Here is a 22,627-nt window from a genome sequence, read left to right as displayed (position 1 = left end):
AAAGTGTTTTATCATGATTCTTTTATTTCTTTCTATTTAATTTTCTGACAGCGTTTTATGTTCTGTGTTTTTTTTTGTATTATATATTTTTTTTGGGGGGGGGGCTTTTTGCCTTTATTTTATAGGACAGCTGAAGAGAGACAGGAAATATGGGGAGTAGAGAGCGGGGAAGACATGCAGGAAATGGTCGCAGCCGGGAATCGGCCCCTGCAACTAGGACTGTAGCCTCTGTATGTAGGGTGCTTAGACCGCTAGGCCACCAGCGCCCCGTTTTCTGTTTTAACTTATTTTACCTCACTGTGCAGCACTTTGCTAAACTTGATTGTTTTTTTAAAATGTGCTATATAAATAAAGTGGATTGGATTGGATAAAAGGTGATCACAGTCAGGGTGGTGGTAGTCTGTGTTTGTTACTGCCTGCAGGTATTAGCATTGATAATGAAGTGGTAAACAGTTAAATGGTTTGTACCTGGGACTGAGGTCTGGTTTCTATCACTAAGCTGAGCTGTTAGACCTCTGCAGACCCCTGCAGGGGGGGGGGAGACGACACCTCCCTTCTAATCAGCTCATGTAACTCCACACTCCTTCTATACCAGTGATTAAAGTTGGGTTCAGCTGGTTTAATGAATTAACATGTTTGTGCTTCAATCAGAATTTATTTGTCATTTTCTCAAATCATATTTATAGATCACCACCCACAGTGTTTTGTTGTTTTGATCGATACTCGCAGCATTACTCAGGTTCAGTACATTAACACAGAAATATGCGAGTGACGCCTCAGGCAGTGAATACCTAAGAGCATCAGGACAAACCTGCTTTCAGGGCATGCCTGTTTGGAGTCAGAGTCGGTCATGTGTTTCACGTCTGTTTTGATTAGCATCTAGTTTTAATGTTTCACTCGCGTACATTTGACACAGCTGTGTCAATTACTTAAAAACAACAAAGAGTCATGTGTTCAGAAATATTATGTCAAAGACAACTATTGCTCCAGATGAAATAACTCAAGCGAATAACCAGGTTAACTTTTACGACTGTTATTATTTCATCATGACAATGACCTGGTCGACATTATTGCTCTATCAGATATCTGAGGCCTGAGCTATAGATGAGGTAAAAGATAGTGTATCAATTAAGATCCATAAAGTTACTCTCATTTTATTTACTTGAGATTTTGTTAGAAGACGCAAATTTCTGTTCTTTTTGTGCAATTTTCTCTTTAAAAACTTTGCATTTTGTAAACAAATGTTTAGTCAAAGACGACAAGGCTTCAGCAGTGATACAAAATCATTTTGGAATCTCTTGAAAATTCTGTTGTAGTGCGTAATTCCCTCCTTTTGTTACAGTCCTTAAACTGTTCAGCAAGAAAAACAGTAAGCAGACATTAAAGAGGAGGTTCATTTGTTTGTCTAAGTCCTAAAGCTTCATATAAGCATCAGCAGAACTTTAGGAGTCATTTTTGCACATGACTGATGACTGTCAACTGTGTTTACTGTAAAGATTCTTCTAATCTGTCAGAGTGTAAGACAGGAACAGTGACGTCTAAAACTTTGAACGCACTTTTGGTATTTTGAGCTTAGACTAGAAAAATAAGGCATCCAGAAGTTTTACTTCTTCACATGCTCTCTCCGGTTGCCCCACACGTCTGGAACAGAGCTGCAGTGTGGAGCTGTGTCATTTCATCACCAGCAGCCCATCAGTCTGTCAGCAGCTGTGATGGTTCTCTTCTGTCAAACACTGACTAAGACACAAGTCAAGCTGAAGTCTTCAGCTGCAGGGAGACTGAACAGACAACAGCTATTGTTGTTGGTTTCAACAGCAAAATACTCCACAAGCAACTGCTGTCATACAGGAAATAGATGAAACACCTGTGCTGCAACCTGCATACAGTGACAAACAATAACACAGACGTGTAAGATGAGGAACACAGTAAAGCAGCACATTTACAGATCTGGTTCTATACTGTATGGCTCAATTTCTTATATTGTATTACATTTTGTAAATGCTTCATATTTTTATTTTTTAGATGTTTATCTGAAAATTAGCTGTTATACTGTAGCGGTCAAATAACTGTATTGCTGTAAAAGTATAATTATTCCTTCAAATTGTGGTTAAAAATAAATAAATAAATAAATAGCACCACTTTGTAACATAGACTGCACTTTGATAAGCATTGTGTATCTGTTGTCTATGTGTAACTTTTTTTTAGTAACATATACTCGATGTAAATCTAGTCATCCTTTTTTACACAGGCTCCTTGGGACAAATCCAGCCCTGAATCAGTATCGAATCTGATCACCGAACAGTTTTGGGTACAATCACTGCAGGAAGATAATCTGTCGTGTTTATGGGAGAGGATTTCCACGTGAATTAAAACACGACATTTTGAATGGATGCCTGGCTGAATAACCGCCTCACTGATTGCAGCAGTAAAGAAACACAGTTTGTTTGATATCTGGTTAATAATTAACTCCTCAGTGCTTTGGAAATGCCTCTTACACAATACTGAGAATTTTTGCCTTTATATTATTGTGTCCACTCATTTTGACATTAGCTTATAGCAGATCTTTGTTGAACTCTCTCTCTCTCTCTTCTTCTGCTTGGCAGCTTCGGCCTTTAAACACCTCTGTGAGTGTGTCTCTAGTTTCTATTAAAAGGGAGTGACTGCAGGCCATTCATAAGAGGAATGTGATCCTGCTGTCAGGATGACTGCCTGTCTCTTCTTTTCAGATATTTGACAGGATAAGGACACATAAAGTGAATAAGAGTAGGTTTATGTGAATGTAAACAAAGATGGATCACCACATTAACTCGTTATCGTGAGTTACAGGGTAACAATCACATTAAAAAATAATGATTGCTGTGTTTCCTTCCTTCACATCACTATCATCTATCAACTGTATCAATAATTGATCAGTTAAAGCACAGCCTGTTCTCCTACACACCTCATGCACCTTCAGTACTAAACAGGTAATGTGAAGTGACAGCAGCAGGACTGGAGGAGGCACTCAAAACATTTTCTTAAGTCAAAGTTAAAGAAAAAGTACTCAAGAATAAATACAATTAGACATCCTGCATTTAATTTTTTCCCCAGTAAAAATAATGTCTTACATGGACAACAGTGTCTGTGCATCAACTTAATGAAGATATTTAATAGGATGCACCTCTGTAGTATTTTCTGGGGTACTAAATTTAAGTCAAACAATTCCACCTCCAAACACCCAAAGGTCAAAGTTCAGGCTATGTCATCACACATGTTTCCTTCTTGTGCTCTTGTGGGAAAATGGATGTGAAGTCATGGAAATAGGCCTGCAGGAGATGCAGGTGATTTGCTTTAAGAGGCACATGTTACTGACTTTAGCTTCAGTTTTATATAATCATTTAATTGTATATAATTTTTGTGTATTTATATGCAGGCAGATCTTCAACTGGCCATCTTGGATTTCATCTGAGCAGTTAAATAATGTTTTGTGTAGTTTTATTAGTATAAGTTATAGGTTATGTTTTAGAAGTTTATCTTTTGTGTGTTATATCACAATATGTAATAAAACAATAGACTGCATTTCAGAGAAAAGTGTAATATTTTACTCTGAAATCTAACAGAGTGGAAGCTACAGAAGTTCACTACAGAAATATTTCAGGATTTATGTTGTGTTTGAAGAATATATTCTACATTATCTAAAGTATTACCACAAACGATCAGACCTTTGCATGTGTATTAAGAAGATATTAGTAATCAAATTGGTAAACTGTGAAGCGTACAGCAAGTCCAGCTCCTCCTATTAGCCACTCCTGTTGATAAACAGCTCCACCTGTCCCAGCCAGGGGAGGAGGACCCACCCTGTGAAAGTGCAGCTCTCAGAGCAGGAGGCACCAGCAGGGAGGAGGCTGAAATGCGGCCGAACTGGTCTGATGGGAACTCAAAGACGCACAGAGAGAGCCAGGGTGAGACAAGCCTGTCAGTCAGGTGGATTTCGAAGCAGTCTGGTTGGAATTAAGAGAATGACATATCTGTGTTTGTGTTGCTGAGCGTGAGACTGGATTGTACCTGACTGAGAGGGGCCCTGTGGACTCCCAGCACCACCATTAACACCAACACAATAACACCAGCAGCAGACTTGACAGAGTGGAATTTCCCTCCTCTCTTCTGGCTGGAGTTGGGGGCAGATGGTCGCTCTGAGAGTTTGAGCAGATCTCAGGAAGGAGAGTGAGAGGAAGGGTGGGAGGAGGTCCAGAAAGGGAGAGGAAGACAGGCGAGGAGTGGACAGAAGAAGAAACATGCTTCGCTACGGCTCAGGACGAAACGTTTCCACCACCACCACCACCACAGAGGACTCTCCAGAGTCTTCAAGTGAGGTAAGAAGTCCCAGAGACATCATGACGCTCCAACTCTACCCTTTTCTCGCTCTCTTCTCTTCATTGTTTCACAAACAGTCCATTGTTTTTAACTCCCCTTTTCTGTTTGTCCCTTGCAACTCTGTAACCTCTTGTTTCATGTCTGTATGCAGAGAGCTTGAGTTTTTGTTGAGTCCCTGCTTACATTTTCTGTCCCCTGATCATGAGAAAGTTCATGTTTGTCAGAGGATGTGTTCACTCACAAGAGCATGTAATTGGAGCTGATTGTGCGGGAGGCAGGGCTGTCATGTTTATTTGAACAGCTCTCTGATAAAACAGGCCTTTGTACTGAAGCTTTAAACTTATTCCCATTGTATTCTACTGAAGAAAGAACATAGTATGATAAAACAAACTGGGTTTGATTGGAGTTCCTTTCTACAGGATGTTTTGTAATCATGTCTTGAACTTAAACATTTTAAAAAACCAAACAGTACAAATTATTCTTACTTACAACCAAACAAACAAAGCAGTCACTGTTGTATAAACAGCATGATGGATGCCTGCCTATAGCACAGTTTCACAGCATTTACATATACTTTGTTTGTAGTCCTGTTGTCTATAAATAGACCCATGTTGGTGGTGGTCTGTAGAGGTCTGTGACATGTGTTCACTCCTCTTTCCTCGATTCAGTTTCAGTGATGTTTCATGACAGCTTTTCCATTGCTCATGGTGACATAATGCATTCAATCATTTGCGTGCTGCAGAACATAATTTATTTGCCTTTTGTCTGTTTGTCTTTCTCAGAGGAGGATCAGGCGCCTCAGGTTAACTCTGCACGCCGTTGATAATGGAAACAAGGAGGCAACCAATACAAACTCAGACACAGTAAGTCCTATAACTCTCTCACTGATATTCAAACTATTGACTGTACCTCATCCTTCCTATAGGTCTTATTTGACAGCCTAATTTAGATAGGTGATGGTTTAATGAATAGAGTTTAATTAAGGCTTTGGACTTAAGAAAACAACTAAATACACTAAATGTAAGCTGCACACAGAAAAACACTAAGTAACACTAAGCATTGAATGTACTTTTTTCATCCACCCTATCACACACATGCCGTTGAAAGATGGTGGAGCCACTGAGATTTGTGGTTTTTTATCATCTGGACCAGTTACACAAGCATGACAGGAGGGTGTGTATGTGTGTGATAATGCACGAACAGCTGTTTTACGTTTACTTCAAAGCTCAACTCTGACTGAACGCTAAATCTGCTCCATATAATAGAATAATATTTAAAATGCCTTCACTGCACAGGCAGTATATTTGATACCTGAGACACCTGACAGCTGAAACAGTACTGACTCCAACACGGATTAAAACAAAGCAAAGAATGGAATTGTATTTGCCTATTGAAGGGCACAATTACACTTTGTTGTAACAATATCTGTTGTGTGACTGTGGGTAGAGTAAATGCTGCAGGCGGTGTGGGTGTTTACTGTAGGTGGCTCATTATTTGTGTTCAGGATATCTGGTCCACAGTCTGAATGTGAAGAACTGAGTGGAACTTATTGTTGGCACTGAGATGGTTTTTGGTCCCTTTTCATGGAAAATAAAGTATAAAATCCTTACAGAAACATAGTGGTTTGTTTTACATGAACCTTGGCCAAGCAGTGAGGTGTATCTCCATTAACACACCTCCACACACTCCTGTAATCTCTGAATGTCTTTCACGTTGGAAGGGTGTGACCATGACTATTGGCACTGATGATAGTCAGGTCAAGAGTGAACACAAAGAGCAGAGAAACTCACATGGGTTTGATGATTAATTGTACTTTGGTGTGTTTAGTACAGACGTAAATACTGCATCCCTGCAACAGTTAAGTTCTTTTACAACTGTATACAGACATTAGCATCTCTAACAGCAACTGTCTCTGTTGGTATTATATGATATATGAAGGTAGCAGCCAGTTAGCTTAGTTGGAACAAAGACTGGACACGGGCTACTCTGTCTCTATAGGTGCATTTCGACCAAGAGTTCCGGGGTCTTTTAGCCCCCAGAACTACTTTCCCTGTTCCTGTGCCCCCATTGTTGTCTGCGTATCGACCACGGGCTGAAGACCTGGGTAGATTGTACAAATCAGGCCAGTGACGTATGGAGAAAAAAATTATATTAAATAATATTTTGAAATCTTAATAAATAACTAAACTAGTATGCATTCACAGGAACTCCCTCTGTGTTTCAACAACTGTGTAAACTCCACAAACACCGTTACGTTCAACTGAAAGTACCAGGACCTTTGAAAAGCACTACCCCGCAAGCAGGGGCTTTTCAGGGGGGAGATTATCTACCCCTGAACTAAATTTAGACCCTGGCTCCTCTGGTTGAAACGCACGTAGTTCAAGGGTAAAGTCCTTAGTTCAGGGGTAAAGTTCCTGCCGTCGAAAAAAGGCCTTATCGAAATATAAACAGCCTCAAAATTAATGTTGAGTCATGAAAGGGGTTACACTGTCATTGATAGCTTTAGGGATGTTAGTAGGTACAAATGTTTAGCTTTGTAGAGAACTGGACTGGTTGTTTCTTGTTTAAGATGTCAGTGCTAAGATAATGATCATTATTCTCGTATGAAAATGAAATTGTATTAACCCTCTTATTCAACTCTGCAAGAAGGTTTTTTTTTTTGCAACACATGTTGAGGTTTTAAGCTGCTTTAAGATATAAATGTTTCCAAAGATGGATAGTATGTCAGGCTAAGTCCTGCGAAGCTTTTGGGAAAAGTGATGTGAATAACAGTAGTGTTGGTTGGTCCTTATTTTGAGTGCTGTGATATATCCTTGAAAATGGTCTTATTCTTAGGTCATGCCAACTAAACACAATAGAGTGTACAATTTAAAAAGTAACGTAAAATTAGGAAAAACAACTTTGAGGCGACTCTAAGAAATGTCAGGGTGATGTCAGGGTTCAAAAAGGTAAAAGCATACCTCTCTGTTTCCTTGTCACCTGCTCATGATGCTTTCAGCACTGAGATCACATCTCTGTACAGGTGTTATTGTAAGTGGAAACATAGTTGCTACAAAATATTCGGTTCAAATAGCAGTGAAGTGTTCAGCAGTGACAGCATTGTGCAAGGATGATGTAACAGACCAGTTTTTTATTGCATTACTTGAAGCACCCTTTTCTTTAAAGGGCCAACAGATCATAATTGAATTTCAATGAAGATTTATTCATTTTGACCTTGGATGTAGTCTACAGGCGGATCAAATGTGGTTTGGGGTTTTTTTTTTTTCCAACTTGTGTTTTTGTAACTGAAGTGAAAGCTTCATGGCAAAAGGGTTGACTTGAAGTTAATCAAAAGGGAAGGAAATGACAGAAACATCCTTCGACAGAGATACTCTTTTTTTTTTTTTTTTTTTTTTTGAAGGAATACTGGTTCAAGTGGTTATTCACCATAAAATTAGAAAGGGTGTATCCTGCAACCTGATATATCATGGACACAATCCAACCAGTCACACTGGCCTAGATGACACATACAAAGGACTTTGACACACATATGGACATTAATACACCTCTGTCATTGGATTTCATCTCCACAATGGCTGACAGTCTTTCAAAGTGAACAGGATTCAGCCCAATGAGCGACATGAGAGGACCTTTGTGTCCAGCTTTCGGGGACAACTTTCATGTTTGTGTTGGTGATAAGGAGCTAATCCAATCGGTCCAGTCCTCCACAATGCAGTCATGTGATATGACAGTCATGTATATGCAACAGGGACAATCACATTTTTGCAAATTGACTTCTTTCAGCTGTTTAAAAATGTTTACACATTGTCTGAGAAGAGGTCATTTTTATTATCTTCTTCCTCCTCCAAAATGACAGTTTCAGTTACAAAAATAAGGTAACCATTGACCACCAGTGTGCTCAAACATTGTAAAATTCAAAGCAGCTCATGCAGCATTGTTATTGTGAGCCTATTAGAGGAGGAGGCTGCTGTGTTGTTTAAACATAATGATGGCTGTTCTTCCCTCCCATCTGCTGGAATTCACATCCGCCTATCAGCAGCGGGCCTTCACTGTTTCTCAACAGCCCGTCTTCTGTAGATGAAGTGGTGAAGAAATGTGAGGCTGAGCGCCATCCATGAGACAACACAGACGTCTTTGTTCATGTTCCTCTGCGCTCTTATCTCTGTGAGGGGACGAAACTGACGCCTCTTTCTCTGTGTAATATGTACTGAGTGCATGTTTAGTATCTATCTATCTATCTATCTATCTATCTATCTATCTATCTATCTATCTATCTATCTATCTATCTATCTATCTATCTATCTATCTATCTATCTATCTATCTATCTATCTATCTATCTATCTATCTATCTATCTATCTATCTATCTATCTATCTATCTATCTATATCTGAGTCTTGCCAAATAGCTCCTCTTCTAAGTGCAACCAGAAACAATGACAGACTGAAGAGCATTGTTGCGTCAGACTCTTTGTTAATTAGAAGGTTCCCATGTTGTGAAATGTTTACACAAATTGATAACTCTGATTTCAAACATGCTTGGACTCTCCAAGCTCAACCACCAATTGGAATGACGTTAATCCTCCAAAACAGCAATCTTGACTATGTGTTGTTGTTTTGTGTTTTCCTGTAGGCTGGGAAAGAGAAGGATGTCAGTGCGACCTGGAAGAAGAAAAATGGGATGATACAAAGAGAGAGGCCAGCAGGCAGGGAGTCACCTCAGCAGGTAATCGGCACATCCATAACATGAGTGATAGGCATGACACGACAGCTATGCATAAACAGCCACTGCTTCAGAGTGTAGGTCACTGACACTGAAAATTGCTCTTTCTGTTCATGCACCATCAGACTGGTTTATGATGTATTCATGGTGATTCATCAAGAACAGTTTCAGATAGAGGGGAGCAACAACTTGTCCCTAAAATAAATTCTTTGCAATAACCGAACTAAACATTTGCCTCTCGTGCTGCAGCACTGAAATATTTATTGAAATCGAATCTCCAAGCTATGGTTCTGTAATTCATCTGCACCCATGACTGTTATTGTCATTTGTTATTTAGCCAATGCATTGTTTTAAGTGCTGCCCTTCTCTGCTGCTGTGCGTCTCTTTTCACTGGGTGCCCGTCTGCTGGTGATACAAAAGACAGAAACGGCAGAAGCTCATGTACTGGGTTGCAGAAACATGACACCTTCAATACACCCTGCACTTTTTTTAGCCATTTGTTCCCTGCCTCCTGTTTCCAGTGCTAAGCAGCGGCAGAAACATTGCAGTAAATGCCTGATAAAGTGTACATTATCAGGCATTTGCATCCACACACACAAACACATGTGATGCGCCTGAGAGTGTGAAAAAAGCCAGGCCACAGAGATAAACACAGAGGTAGTGTAAGTCAGCCTGAGTGCAGGGTAGCCACAGTAACCTGACCAGGGTTGATCCTGTCTCCCTCAGCACCTCGGGGACATGACCAATGGGGCGCCAGAGACCTCGCTGCAGCATCATGGACCCAAAGTGTATGGCATCGTGCAGAGGACGGGCTCAGACAGTCGGCAGGAGGTGATGGCACGGGAGTGGACGGTCAATCACCTTCAGGATGAGATGAAGTACATCCGGGAGGTGAGTGCAAACACAGCAAGTAGACAGGCCTTCAGGTCAGCATGTTATTGTTTTTGGTAAGACTGTGTTGGATATTTTGAAGATGAAATGCTCTGTATGCAGGTGAGAGATTCTTTGGAGAAGGTGAGAGAGAGGATGTACGGACAGTTTGGAGGAATGCAGCAATCAATGCAGAAGCTTTCACAGGAAATCAGGGTAATGAATTATGCAACTCCACATGATCTCCTTCATCAAACTGTTTGGCTGTGAAGAAATCTGAACATGCAATATGTCTCTATATGTGTCTTCAGACTGCCAATTCCCATCGAAGGAGTCTGGAGTCAGAGGTGAAGGTCCGGACGCAGGCCATGGAGAGTTTTGATCAGATGAACAGCTCGCTCATATCTGCAAACATTGGCCTGCAGGTAAAAAATCAATGTCACTGAACCTGTAAAGCCCTGATCCATGACAGGTGCATGCTATCACAAGCTTGATAAGTAAAAGAAGCTCCCTTTGCAGAAATCTCTACTGGAAAACTGTCAGAACAGAGTGGACAAGAGGGACGAGATGAAACATTTGCGGAGCACCTATGAGAAAGCACAAGAGAAACTCAGAGACAAGGAGAACGAGCTGGCTGCTGCACAGGCCGAGAACGAGACTTTAAGACTGCAGGTAACCATACACAAAATCTTCCTTAGTACTCATTTACACAGACTTTATGCATTCACAACTTAGAGCTTCTGCTGCTGGTCTTACTAAATGGCCTGATGCAGTTTGTATCCTGCTGAAAAAAATAGTCTCAGCAGTCCAGAGCAGTCATTGTACTATCACATCAGCTGCATCTGCATCCTCTTATCTGGTGTCAATATGGATTAATCAGCCCAGCAAAGGTTTAATTTCTGCTGTGTTGTGAATCGCCCAGGTGGAGTCCTCACAGGAAGCCAGCACTCAGGCCCTGCGGGAGCTCTCAGCAAAGCTACAGCGTGAATACGAGGAAAAACTGCAGGAGGAACAACGGAAACACAGGGAGGAAATTGAAAACCTACAGGTCTGCATTCTTTGCTCCTTATTCATGAAGTCTCACCATTGTATAATAAACTGTTTCAAAGCCTGTAAAAATGGGACCTTTGTTTCAGAAGTGAAGGATTAATGTGGCGAAGGATGCTTCAAATGTTTGGATTTCTGATGCATTTTCTGCAGCATCAAGATGCAGTGTGATTCGTGCAATCAGACAAAATCGTAACAAGGAGATGAATTCTGACCCTAATGATGGCTTGATGAGCCCCTTCAAAGGGAGTTAAGTATCTAAATCTAGTGCATGTTTAACCTCACAGGCACAACTCGATGAATACATCAGGAGACTAGAGGAGGCAGAGAGGAACATCAAGATAGCAGAAGAGAAGATTGCTGATAGAGACCAGAGGATCATTGAACTGGACCGTCTGCTCGACTGTATGGGAAAGGTAGGCAACAGTTTATCAAAAACAGGTACCAAGTTAGCTTCAATTCCAGCAGATATCATAAATGATATAAAATCATTTTCACAGGAAAAGTCACAACTCAACCAGAAGCTGCGAGACTGTGAGCAGCGTATTCGCTTGTTGGAGCTGACAGACACGACAGATTCTACTGTTGTCAAAAGGTACAAAATGAGGGTTCATATTTGCAGCTTCTATACCACACAGTCTTTATTATCAGAGTTCAGTAATGTAGGTTGTAAAGGAGTTTTACCCTTGATGTTTAAGTTTTTTGTCAGCTGATCAAGTAGAAAGCTTTACCATAGAAAGCATTTGTCTTGATTGAAGACTAGAACAGATTAAAGTAACTTTGACATTTTCATGCCATTAAGTCAGAGTATCTTTTGATTGATTGATATCTGAAAATCCATCAGTGTGTTGCAGCCTTTTTCCCTCTTAAGTCTGTTATCCTGATCAAACAGTATCTGACCTGGCTGCTCATATTTGGATAACACCAGCAGATAGATATATATGTGGGGTTAACTTCCTACTGATCCTTTTTAGGTCCAAAGAGCTTCAATCTGAAAGTTTAGAACTCCGTGAGAGAATCAAACATCTGAACGACATGGTGTTCTGCCAACAGAGGAAAGTCAAAGGAATGATCGAGGAGGTGAGTTTATTTATCTGTTCTCCTACAAACAGGGCGTGGATGGGATGCATACTTGTTTACCATCCGGAGTATAGAGGAGTTCTGTGCACACAAGGTCCATAAAACTTAGTATGATGCAGTGTGAATACAGGGTGTGGTGTTGTCATAGCTTAGTGGATAAGATTCATACACACAATCTAGAGATTAGAGGTTTAGGGATTAAAGAGCATCAGTGGAGCCTTAATTTGCACCTCAAATTTTCCCACAATGAGAGTTTTTTATATTCTCCCATCATAACTAGCAGGGTGATTCTCAAGGTGTTGCATTAACTGTTTAGAATATGATACCCAGTCTTCCCCATGATATTGATAATGTCGCGATACAACAACTCTGCAATCATTTATAAATTACAAGATAATTTTATAATGATATATCATAATATCTGATAGCTGTAGAATACAAAATTCCTCCATAAGAATTAATGTCAGTAGCACTACTGCAAGGAGTCATGAAGTAGTGACTTGGTGAGTCAAACTGTAAGGGAAGTCTGTCTGGCTCTCCTCATTCCTTTTTTGTGCAGTTATCCCCAAATTATTTGCTTATTACTAGAAATGTCTTAAAGGAAATCAATTAGGAAATTAAATTGTTACGCCAGCACACAATGTACAATAAAATCACAACAGAGAGTGAAATAAACTGTGCAAAAGTAAGATCTTTGTGTAAATACTTTAAATGGTCTTTAGCTAAATGTATTCTTATTGAATCCTTGCAGGTTAACACACTGCGCTCTCAAGTGGCTCAGAAGGACATGTTCATCTCAGAGCTCCTTGACAGGATTGCGATCGTGGAGTGTGAGGTAAGACAAAAACGCCACCTGTGTGTTTTTTGCTGTGTGTTTGAATTTTGGTGTGCTTTGGTTACCTATTGCATGGCTATAGATAATAATTCTTGGGTTGCTGAGTGCTGAATATCCTAAACTTTTGCATCACTTTGCATGTATCTGACCTGACAGTGTTGTTTCCTCTTTTCCTTTTCCTAGAATAATGAATTAGAAGACAAGCTGAAGTATTTTATGTCCACACAGAATAGACCAAGGGATTTTTTCGAAACCAGGGAGATAGGATTAGGCTGCAATCTGCTCCCCAGGTAAGAAGCAAAGGAGGGGACACATGTTTAGCAGCGTTTGATTATATTTGGTGCTATGGTTGTTTCCTCACTCTGATGTGTCAATGTTCATCTGCAGAAATGAAGCAGAAAGGCTAGATGTTGAACTTCTTAGTCAAAGTGAACCATCGCATCTCCATTCTTTCATGCACCAACCACCAATGAGACTTCCATCACTAACTGAAGCTCCATCTCTACCTGAGCCCTCATCTCCCACTCATCCTTCATCTCTTAATCAACCATCACCACCACCTCATCAACCTCCATCTCTACCAAAACCCTGGCAACCACCTCAAACTCCACCTCTACCAAAACCCTCACCACCACCTCAACCTCCACCTCTACCAATACTATCACCCCCTCCATCCCCATCTCTACCAAAACCATCACCACCTCAATCCCCATCTCTACCAAAACCCTCACCACCTTCATCTACATCATCCCCCACAGAACCTTTACCTCCCTCTTTTCCCTCATTCCTCCAGCCACCTCCTTCATCTCCTATTCAACATCCATCCCTCTACCTGACATCACCCATCAAACCCAGGACTTTCAGGGCTAACCCCCCGCCCAGCAGGCTAGAGTCCAGTTTACTGAGGTACACTCCTGTTGAATACAGCCGTTATCTGGAGTCCAACCCTACAGTAATGAGCAGGACATTGCCCTACACTCGTCAGACTGACTCTGAGCCTTCAGTGAGTCGAGTCGAGTCCAGAGATGAGGTGGATGCAAAAACAGACAATCCATACAGTCCAGAGGAATCTACTTCATTCTCATTCCCTAATCGACCACGATCAAGGACACCCCAGACTTACACCCCGTTTATGAAGCTCATGGAAATAACAGCAAACATAAATATAGAGGGATCCCTAAGTGATTCTTAGAGATGTTGGGAATAGCAAGTTCTTGTCCGGAGTCCCATGATATCTTGAAGATATTTTATAAATATACAATGGAAGCTACTTCAGCAGAGGGTTTGTTAAGTGTTGCTAAAACACTGTATTAGAGGGAAACAGCCAGCTTTGCAAAGTCCAAAGGGAGCAGAATTGACCCAGCTTACAAGTAAAAAAACTCATCAATTTATAAGAGAAAGGTCTGATTTTGCTTCCTGTGGACAGAACACAACAGGCTGGTGATTTCTTCCCGGTTTACCAGTGTTTATGCTAAGCTAGTTGCAGCTACAATTAGCTTAACATAGAGCTGACTGTATTTTATGACTGTTTGATAACATTACGTTTCTTCACAGTTATGAGTTGCTGTGGTTAAAGCTGAACTAACTGCAGCTATGTGTTTACCGCAGTCATGAGAAGAATAATTGACCTCTCTGCAGACCCTTGAAAAAGGCTAATAGGAAGAATCCTAAGATATTGAGCTATTCCTTCAGCGATCACTCTGGTGTTTCTCTTTGGAAAAATAACATTATGTGGAACATATGTTTGTTTTTAACCTGTCAAAAGTTGACCTTTTTATGCTTATCATACAGTGAAGAAAATACTTCTGGATTATGATGTAAAAGTTCTTTTTAGGTTATTAAGCCTATGTTTGCACATGGCACTATTAATGACAATGCTTGTTTTAGGGTGTAAATAATCTGATAAAAGATATTTTGTGAATACTGTACTGAAGGATTATATTTGTTTTGTTTACAGTAAATGTATCCTACTTACTGTATATTGCTCATGGCGCTACGAGCATTCAGACTTATATGAAGGTTCGGGTTATTGTGTGTATTTTCCTATAATTTTATATTAGCTCTGTACAAATTAAATGAATATTATTTTCTTATTTTCACATAATATACAAAATATTTATTAACATGCGTTGTGCCTTTGTGAACAGCCTACTATCTGATGAAGGTGGTGGGAATGAATCTCTTTAAATTGGCAGCAGGGTTATATGATGATATATAATGAAGTACAATTCTCTGCTATTGATAAAACTGTCTAATTACTTAAAGATATTGACTTTACTGAGGTGACTGCCATTCCTGAGCCACAGGCACTTGAGTATTACCAAGCTGTTCTCTGCACTGCCACAACTGTGTTTGAAAAGCTTTATGATGTGCCTTTTCCCTGAAGATACATATCATTAAAGAGGCCAGCGTATGTTTGGATAATAAAGACTTTACTGTATAAGTAATCAGACATCCTCATTGTGCCAACAGTTAACCACACTAACATTACTAATACAATCTCAAACATATGAATTACTGCTGATATGAACTATCAGTCAGAAATTAATCATTCATGGTAGGAAACGAAGAAAACTTTAACACAGGGTTTGTATTCCTTAGATTTCTTATAACTTAATTATACACTTTACAAAAAACAGAATAATCTCTAAGTTAACATTGAACAGTTCAGTGATTATATATATTTGAGAAGCTTCTCCTTGTATTTTGCTTAAAGCGAGCTGTGGTCTGGTGCACCCACAATAAATTACTTTGACTCCATTGCGCAAATTTATCGTTGAATAGAAAATAACTTCATCACAGTGGGGTATTATTAATTACTGCATGTTTTCCTCTGGTGATTTGTTTTGGAGTCATATTAGGCACTGTGTTTGGAAATTGTCAATACAATTTTGATTAAATTTAGATACACAAAGGAATCTGTCCAACATCTCCAGATCAGTGTGTGATACAGTAAAACACATTGGATTTATCAAAATTATTATCAGGATTTGACTAGTGTGTGTGTGATTTTGATTAAAAAAGGATGGTGAGGGTTCATATGGAAAAAAGAAAGAGAAAACCCTCAAAGTTGTTCTATACAAAGAGTGATCTGGGACATAAATGAAAATTGATTCCTTATAAATCCAAGAAAAATATTTATTTGATGAAAAAAGAGACAATATAAGTCCACTATGATTACACTCCAGTTGTGCTGCTGCAGTCTAATGTTAACTGACTTGAACACAGGGGGGCTGGAGGGACACAGCTGTTTAAAGTGAGGACATCGTCCATTGAGAGGAGTGAGATATGGTTTTGGCACTGCTGTTTGGGAAACATCCAGATGGAAAATGGAAAATCTGAGTCTGTGCAGCTTGTTCAGACTGACTGCACTAGTTAAAAAGGACAAAGACGGATCTGTATGAAGCACTGTGGGAGTTCACAGACAGCTGACATCTTCATTTGGTTTTAATGTCTACTCTTGTCCTGTAGATGGCAGCAAATGATCTGCTGCATACACAGTGAACTGTATCGAGACAGTGAAATGAAGAAGAAAATGCAATACACTGTGATTTCCAGCAGGGGGCGCTGGAGCCATGGTCGAAGCTGTGTGTCACATGTTTGACTTCCGCTTCAGAAGAAGAAAGATCTTTGAAATGTTGTTGTCTGTCGCAGGAACACCAAAACGTTAACTTGCCTCCTGTAGAGACACACATTCTCTACAACTGGGACAAAGTCACTCACCTTAAGTCCTGTTTTTCCGGGTAACTTATCCCTTGAGGTCGTTTGACTTGTCCTCAGTTTAAAGGTTATCTCTCGCTGTTTGTGAATGTCTGTAGCTAGCTGTCATAGCTAACAGTGATGTCCTCATCGTGGACAGAGCCTCAGGGACAGGTGGGAGACCTGAGACACAAGAGTCAAGAAGAGCTCCTGGAACTGCTCCTGAGACAGGAGAAGATACTCTCGAACAGGTAAGGTCACACAGTCGGCCCTAGTTTTTGTTTTTCGTGGGTAAAAATGTGAAGAACGGTACAGACTGAGGCGAAGTTTAGGTAAGAGACGCTGTGACACTCCTGGCGAAGAGACAAAGTGAAGTTTATCCATTTTTAACAACTTTTTATTGAGTTCAAACAAAGAAAATTACAATACACTAAACTGTGCACAGTACCCCCCACCCAAAACCGCTATACAGTACATCCCATACAGACATAGAGAATTGACTGCATAACATAATAGTAATAACAATGATAATACTCATAGAAATTAAATACAGTAAATACGTAGATAGAAATAAAATGTTAAAATAAATTAGCAAATAGAAACAAACAAACATGGAATTGAATCTAAATAGACAATGAACAGATATGTTCACAGGTAATATAAGATAAAGTAAAATGTTGTTTCCAGTCCACATGTGAGTTTAGGGTAACCAGTCACCAGGAGCCATGTCATGTTGTGTTACTATTGGTGTTGTAAGAGAGGTCTTCCACTCAGAAAAGTGCCCTCCCATTAGAAGTAGTTTCTTTAGGTCTAAAGGCAAATAGTCTATGAATGGTGGCCAAACCTTTAAAAACTGCTCATTGTTTCCTTTTTTGACAGCATGTAGTCTTTCATGAGGGAGGGCGTTAAAAATCTCCCTGTACCATAGGTTAACACTTGGCGGAGAGTCTTTAATCCAATTGTCTCAGGAGGCATTTTCAAGCAATTAAAAGGAGCTTCTCAAGAAGTTTGAAGTGTAATGCAGGGAGGTGCAGTTCCTTGGAGGGAAGGCCCAGGAGAAAAACACCTGGTTCTTTTTTTTTTCTTTAGACCAAGGGAAATGCTTTTGAAATGCTGGGTAGAAATGCTGCTCTCGTGCCATGCCCAAAAAAAGTTTTTGAGATAGAGTTTACACTATGATGTTGCAAAACAGTTCAGACTAAGCCAGGTATTAATGCTAGGGTAATTTATTTGCTTATTATAATGTTTTATATATAATTGAGCTTGTTCATGATGCTCTAGCTCTACACTTAAGAAGTTTCTGACCTTAAAGATGGAGAGCTGTCAGTATCTTACATCTTTCTAATACAACTGTCAACTGGATCTCATCAAACATATATTTGTGGAGAAGATGTAATCACTCTTCAGATTATGAGATATTGCTTATACAGCTGTGTCTGTGAAGGTTCGTAGTCATCCATATCATGGTAATTCAAAGCTTGGTTCGTAAGGCAACTGGACTGGATTTCTACCAAGTCCAATTGCCCTACGGATCAAGCTTTGAATTATATAGCTGTGTAACATCAGGTAATATCATAACATATAATGATACAGAAATGTACTAGTAAAAGTGTATATTTGAATGTAGAATGATGTATGTGAAATAATGTTAACCAGAGTATAAGGGGGTGAAATTGAAAATAGATTATTCAAAATTAATTAAATTACACACAAAAAAAGGATAGAAATCCCACTTGTGTGTTTAAAGGCTGTTTTGAAAGACAAAACAAGTGAAATAATAAGAGTTTGTTGTTTGCAGGAGTTTGATACAGACTCTTCCAGACAAAGGAAAAAAGATAAAAGAATTTGCAGAGAAAGTGCACCTTGCCATTGAGCTCCACGATGAAGAGGAGAGGCGACAGAGCTTGGTGTCTGCTGCCAGGACAGAGCTGCAGTCCAAATACAAGCAGGCCTTCACTATGCAACAGCGTGCTTACCCCAACGCACCCGCTGCCTTACACCAGAACAGGCAAAGTGAGGGCGCTGCAGGCGATGCCACACGGGACAGGGTGAGCTCTCCTGCCTCAGCTCACACACATGAAAATGACACTTTGGACGAGCAACAGGACCAGTTTGTCTCCAGAGAGGCTGCTGAGGAAACCATGGAGACGGCTGCTGCTGGGGCCCCTCTGAACTCTGATGGAACAAAAGAGGGTGACCTTGTGGAGGCCTTGGGGAGGGTCAGACTATCTGAAACTAGTACTGGTTTCAATGGCAAGTCCAAAGACCCAATAAACAGCACAGCAAGAGACTTACAAAAGGAGATACCAAAAAAGCCTCACTATGTCACCATCCTGGAAAAAAACGACAACATTTCAGCTCCCAGGAGGCAAAAATTCAAACCAAATCAGTGAGTGGACTGTGTTATTTCATTGTGATGATTATGATGTATACATGATAATGAGAACAGGACTTAAATAATTCCTATGGATTCAGATAAGCACCATTTTATGTCATTTTCCTTCTGTTCATTGTGCATTAAATCTCCTCTGTCTTGTTTCCAGGCTGCCCCTCAGAAATAACATCTCTCCGTCAGGATCCTCATCACCCAGCCAGTCCTCTGAAGGCTCCTCACCGCTCTCCGCTCAGGCCAGAAGGGAGCGGGACAGAAAACACCTGGATGACACCACATCAGCCAGACTACCTCCTCTCAACCACAGTCCTGCCCAGCTCCTGTCACTAGAAGAGTCGGCTGTCCTCGTGAAGGAACAAACTAAGAAGCAGCAGGTTAGTGCAGCTAAGTCCTCCACACACTTTATCTCTATTACTAGCAGTGAATACAACAAGGTGTGGGTGACAAGTGGGTTCAGATATTCTGACTTTCCCGTAAAAAGTGAATGGCCCTTACTATGTAGAGTGTACATTTTGAGGTATTTGAGCACTTTGAATGCATCACAGTCTACCTGCTCAGAACAACAAGCGTGTGAAGAGCGTGCAGACTGACACAGCTCTGTGTTAATTAATGAGGCTGCTTTGGTGTGGATGTCCAGTTTTAGGTAACAGTGAGACATGCAGCACATTTACAAACACAGTTAAGTCAAGCTACAGTTATTGCTCCATTGGCCGACTTAATTGGACTACTGTTCTTGTCCCAGTGTACAAACGAGAATCAACTTAATGACAAAAGTATGTCTGCCTCCACAACAGGAGGTGACCTATTATGTCACATACTAAAATAATTGATAAACAAGTTAGAAAGAGGCTAACTGGTTATATGTCCAACAGTGAAAACATGGACAGGCTCTTGCACTCACCATATTGATAGCTTTGTTTGTTTTCTTCTTCTTCTTCTTCTTCTTCTTCTTCTTCTTCTTCTTCTTCTTCTTCTTCTTCTTCTTCTTCTTCTTCTTCTTCTTCTTCTTCTTCTTCTTCTTCTTCTTCTTCTTCTTCTTCTTCTTCTTCTTCTGTTGAGGTTTAGTTAACCACCAGACTTCCTTCTATGTAATTATGCTGTTCACCTTCTTGGCCAAAGTCCAGTATGCGTACTGTTGAGTATGTGCAGAACACCATGGCCAGTTTGGGGCTGATTAAAATGTATACATGCAAGAGCAAATTTCTCCCCAACCGCATTTTCTAGGTGTGTTGGTTTGACTCAGAGAAATTCTACTGCGATTTCAGTCACACCAACATGTTTACATGTATTTTAAAAGTCCAGTTTTAGTTTGACTAACATAATAAAAATCCATCTCTTTTCAAAATCATGTAAATGCACTGTAAGATTGGTGCTCAGGTGATCAAGTTTAAGTAGCAGATATGTTATTTTTTATCAGACTAGGAAACACTGCACAACAATTGCTATTATTAGAAGGAAGGATGATGAACTTCTGCTTACAGCGCCTTCTTTTTACATGTTTTTCTCAGAATGTTTATTACATTCATGACTGAAGGACTGGACCATTTCTGTGAACCAGAAATGTTCATTTTAACATATTTGATCAGCTGTTAAAGCATCTCACTTAACAAAAGTTGAACTTGTTCAACCTCTGTGCCTCACAGTCCTGCTCCTTGTCTTGGTACTTTTGCACTGGCCTCTTCTAACTTCATGAGAGAGCTCTGTTTTTTGTTTTAAATGATTGTTTAGGAGGAGACTATTGACTATTGAAAAGTAGAGGGGAAAAATTGCCTCTTCAAAGCGGGCATCAGATACATCTGTCCATAAACACACGTGCATTTGTTGTTTTACGTACTTCTCAACGATGTGTCTACTGACAAAATTAACCAAAAGAGTTATACATAATATTTCTCTTAAGTAGATTGAGATTATGTAAACCAGTCTCTTATCCTTTCGGTAGTGTAAGGTAAGTACTGGATAATTATTTGAATAAATTGAAAATAATGACTTGTGACATTTTCTAATTCATTAGTTTGAAGAATAAATTGTTTCTGAATCCAAACATGAATTTAATGAAGTCTATGTCATGTCTCTCCATCAGCTCTAGAGGGCAGTGTTCAGTTGTTGCCGGCTCTCAGTATCACTTCACACTCAAAGTAAGAGTTGAGAGCCAAACGTTAAACAGTGTGCTGCTGTCAACTCACAGAGGCCTGTTAAGCTTATTATCAGTCCTACTTTTGTCGAAGGTTTAATAGCTATAGCTGTGCTGCTTTATAGTAATGTGCTTGTTTTCTGTTACCAGCCTATTCATGTCAACTTTTCTCTGTGTTGTGTTTAATTTCAGGAGTTACAGGCCAAGCTGGCCGCCCAGAAACTGTCTGAGGGATTGAAGCTCTCTATGGGGAGCTACACTCCTGACGGTGGCCCCATGGCTGCCTACAGAGAGGTTCACGATGAAGGAGCCCAGCTCTCCTCAGAGGAGGACTGATCCTGGAAGGCCAGATCTGGGGAAACCACAGTGACCTTGGCCCTGAGGAAAACAGGCTTTGGACCTCGCAATCAGGAGCCATCAAACAGGATTTTCACTCCAAGGACAAGAATTCTTAAGAGAGGAAAAGAGTCTTTGCATGGTGTGAAGGCAAAGTTTGTATCCCAGACTCAGCTCAGGAAACTGAAAGGCAGGTTGAGAAACTAGCTTGCTTAATTAACATTAAGCTGTATTTGGTTCATTTGTTCAATCTCCTGAATGAATTAAAGTACCTGCTGTTGACAGGGGTCCACAACTCGAAGAATGCCTCATGAGAGAAATGTATCTTATCAGTAAACAGAAACAGCCGATGTCATGGCTTTTGAACCTGAGTGTTTTGGAGGTTTAAAATCTATCAGTGTGTTATCGCTCATAAGCACTTAAAGCTCATCAGCTAGTAGACTGTTCTGGCACGAAGACGACTGTTACCAACTTTGTTAAGAAAATCCACATAAGCCTGCAGATACATGCGACAGATTTAATATGAAAGAAAATGTAACAGGATGACACAAATATATCAGCTTCTCCAGACTGTCGTGTTTTTATAGTGTTTTTTAAAATTCCTGTCACTGTGAAGTACAGGGAGGAGCTTTTTCAGTGCACATTAAACAGATGTGTAAGATGTTCTTTATCTTCTGTTCACTGAAAGCATCAGGGACTTTTTTTAAGTGTGTTAATTTCCCTTTACAATGAAGTTTCTTACGTTTTCTTTCTTATCTCCAAAGAGATGAATCATAACATATAATAAAAATGATGAATTCATTAATACTATACCTTTTAAAACGGAGTTTTGAAGGCAGTTCAATGAATCCAAAAGGCCACTGAACTTTTTGTTTTGTCGTTTATTAATTTGCAACCATCTGTATGTTTATTTTTGTAAATGAGAAGCAAAACATTGTAATAAATGAAACTTTAGAGTACTGTTGTGTATCTTCAATTTGCTAAACACATCTCTAATACAAAAGAATGCCCAAAAGTAAAATGTGGAACTTCCCTTTAAGAGGTCTATGAAATCAAGTCCAAAATTATGAAAGGTATATGATACAACCTAGAAATATTTCTCAGGCTCCCTTGGTAGATTATTAAAGTGTCACTATCAAATAGATACAAACTAATTAAGTGTTG

The 22,627-nt window shown here is 39.9% G+C and overlaps 1 protein-coding gene across 1 annotated transcript; it reads left to right on the top strand.

Moving 5' to 3' along the window:
- The first annotated feature begins 3,856 nt into the window (after nucleotides 1-3,856).
- polr2m (RNA polymerase II subunit M) lies at nucleotides 3,857-22,422 on the top strand. The gene is made up of 18 exons (XM_034680308.1): nucleotides 3,857-4,352; nucleotides 5,136-5,216; nucleotides 8,984-9,076; nucleotides 9,800-9,964; nucleotides 10,067-10,159; nucleotides 10,255-10,368; nucleotides 10,463-10,615; nucleotides 10,866-10,991; nucleotides 11,278-11,406; nucleotides 11,491-11,585; nucleotides 11,965-12,070; nucleotides 12,822-12,905; nucleotides 13,089-13,195; nucleotides 13,293-14,094; nucleotides 16,737-16,855; nucleotides 18,403-18,993; nucleotides 19,148-19,370; nucleotides 21,320-22,422. Exons 1-18 carry the CDS (start codon nucleotides 4,275-4,277, stop codon nucleotides 21,461-21,463), a joined length of 3,303 nt encoding a protein of 1,100 aa, XP_034536199.1. The 5' UTR covers nucleotides 3,857-4,274; the 3' UTR covers nucleotides 21,464-22,422.
- Nucleotides 22,423-22,627: the final 205 nt, after the last annotated feature.

This window comes from Notolabrus celidotus, chromosome 3 (assembly GCF_009762535.1).
Source record: "Notolabrus celidotus isolate fNotCel1 chromosome 3, fNotCel1.pri, whole genome shotgun sequence".
NCBI lineage: Eukaryota > Metazoa > Chordata > Actinopteri > Labriformes > Labridae > Notolabrus > Notolabrus celidotus.
The sequence above is the reverse complement of the archived record's forward strand: the minus strand, read 5'-3'. Positions and strand labels throughout refer to the sequence as shown.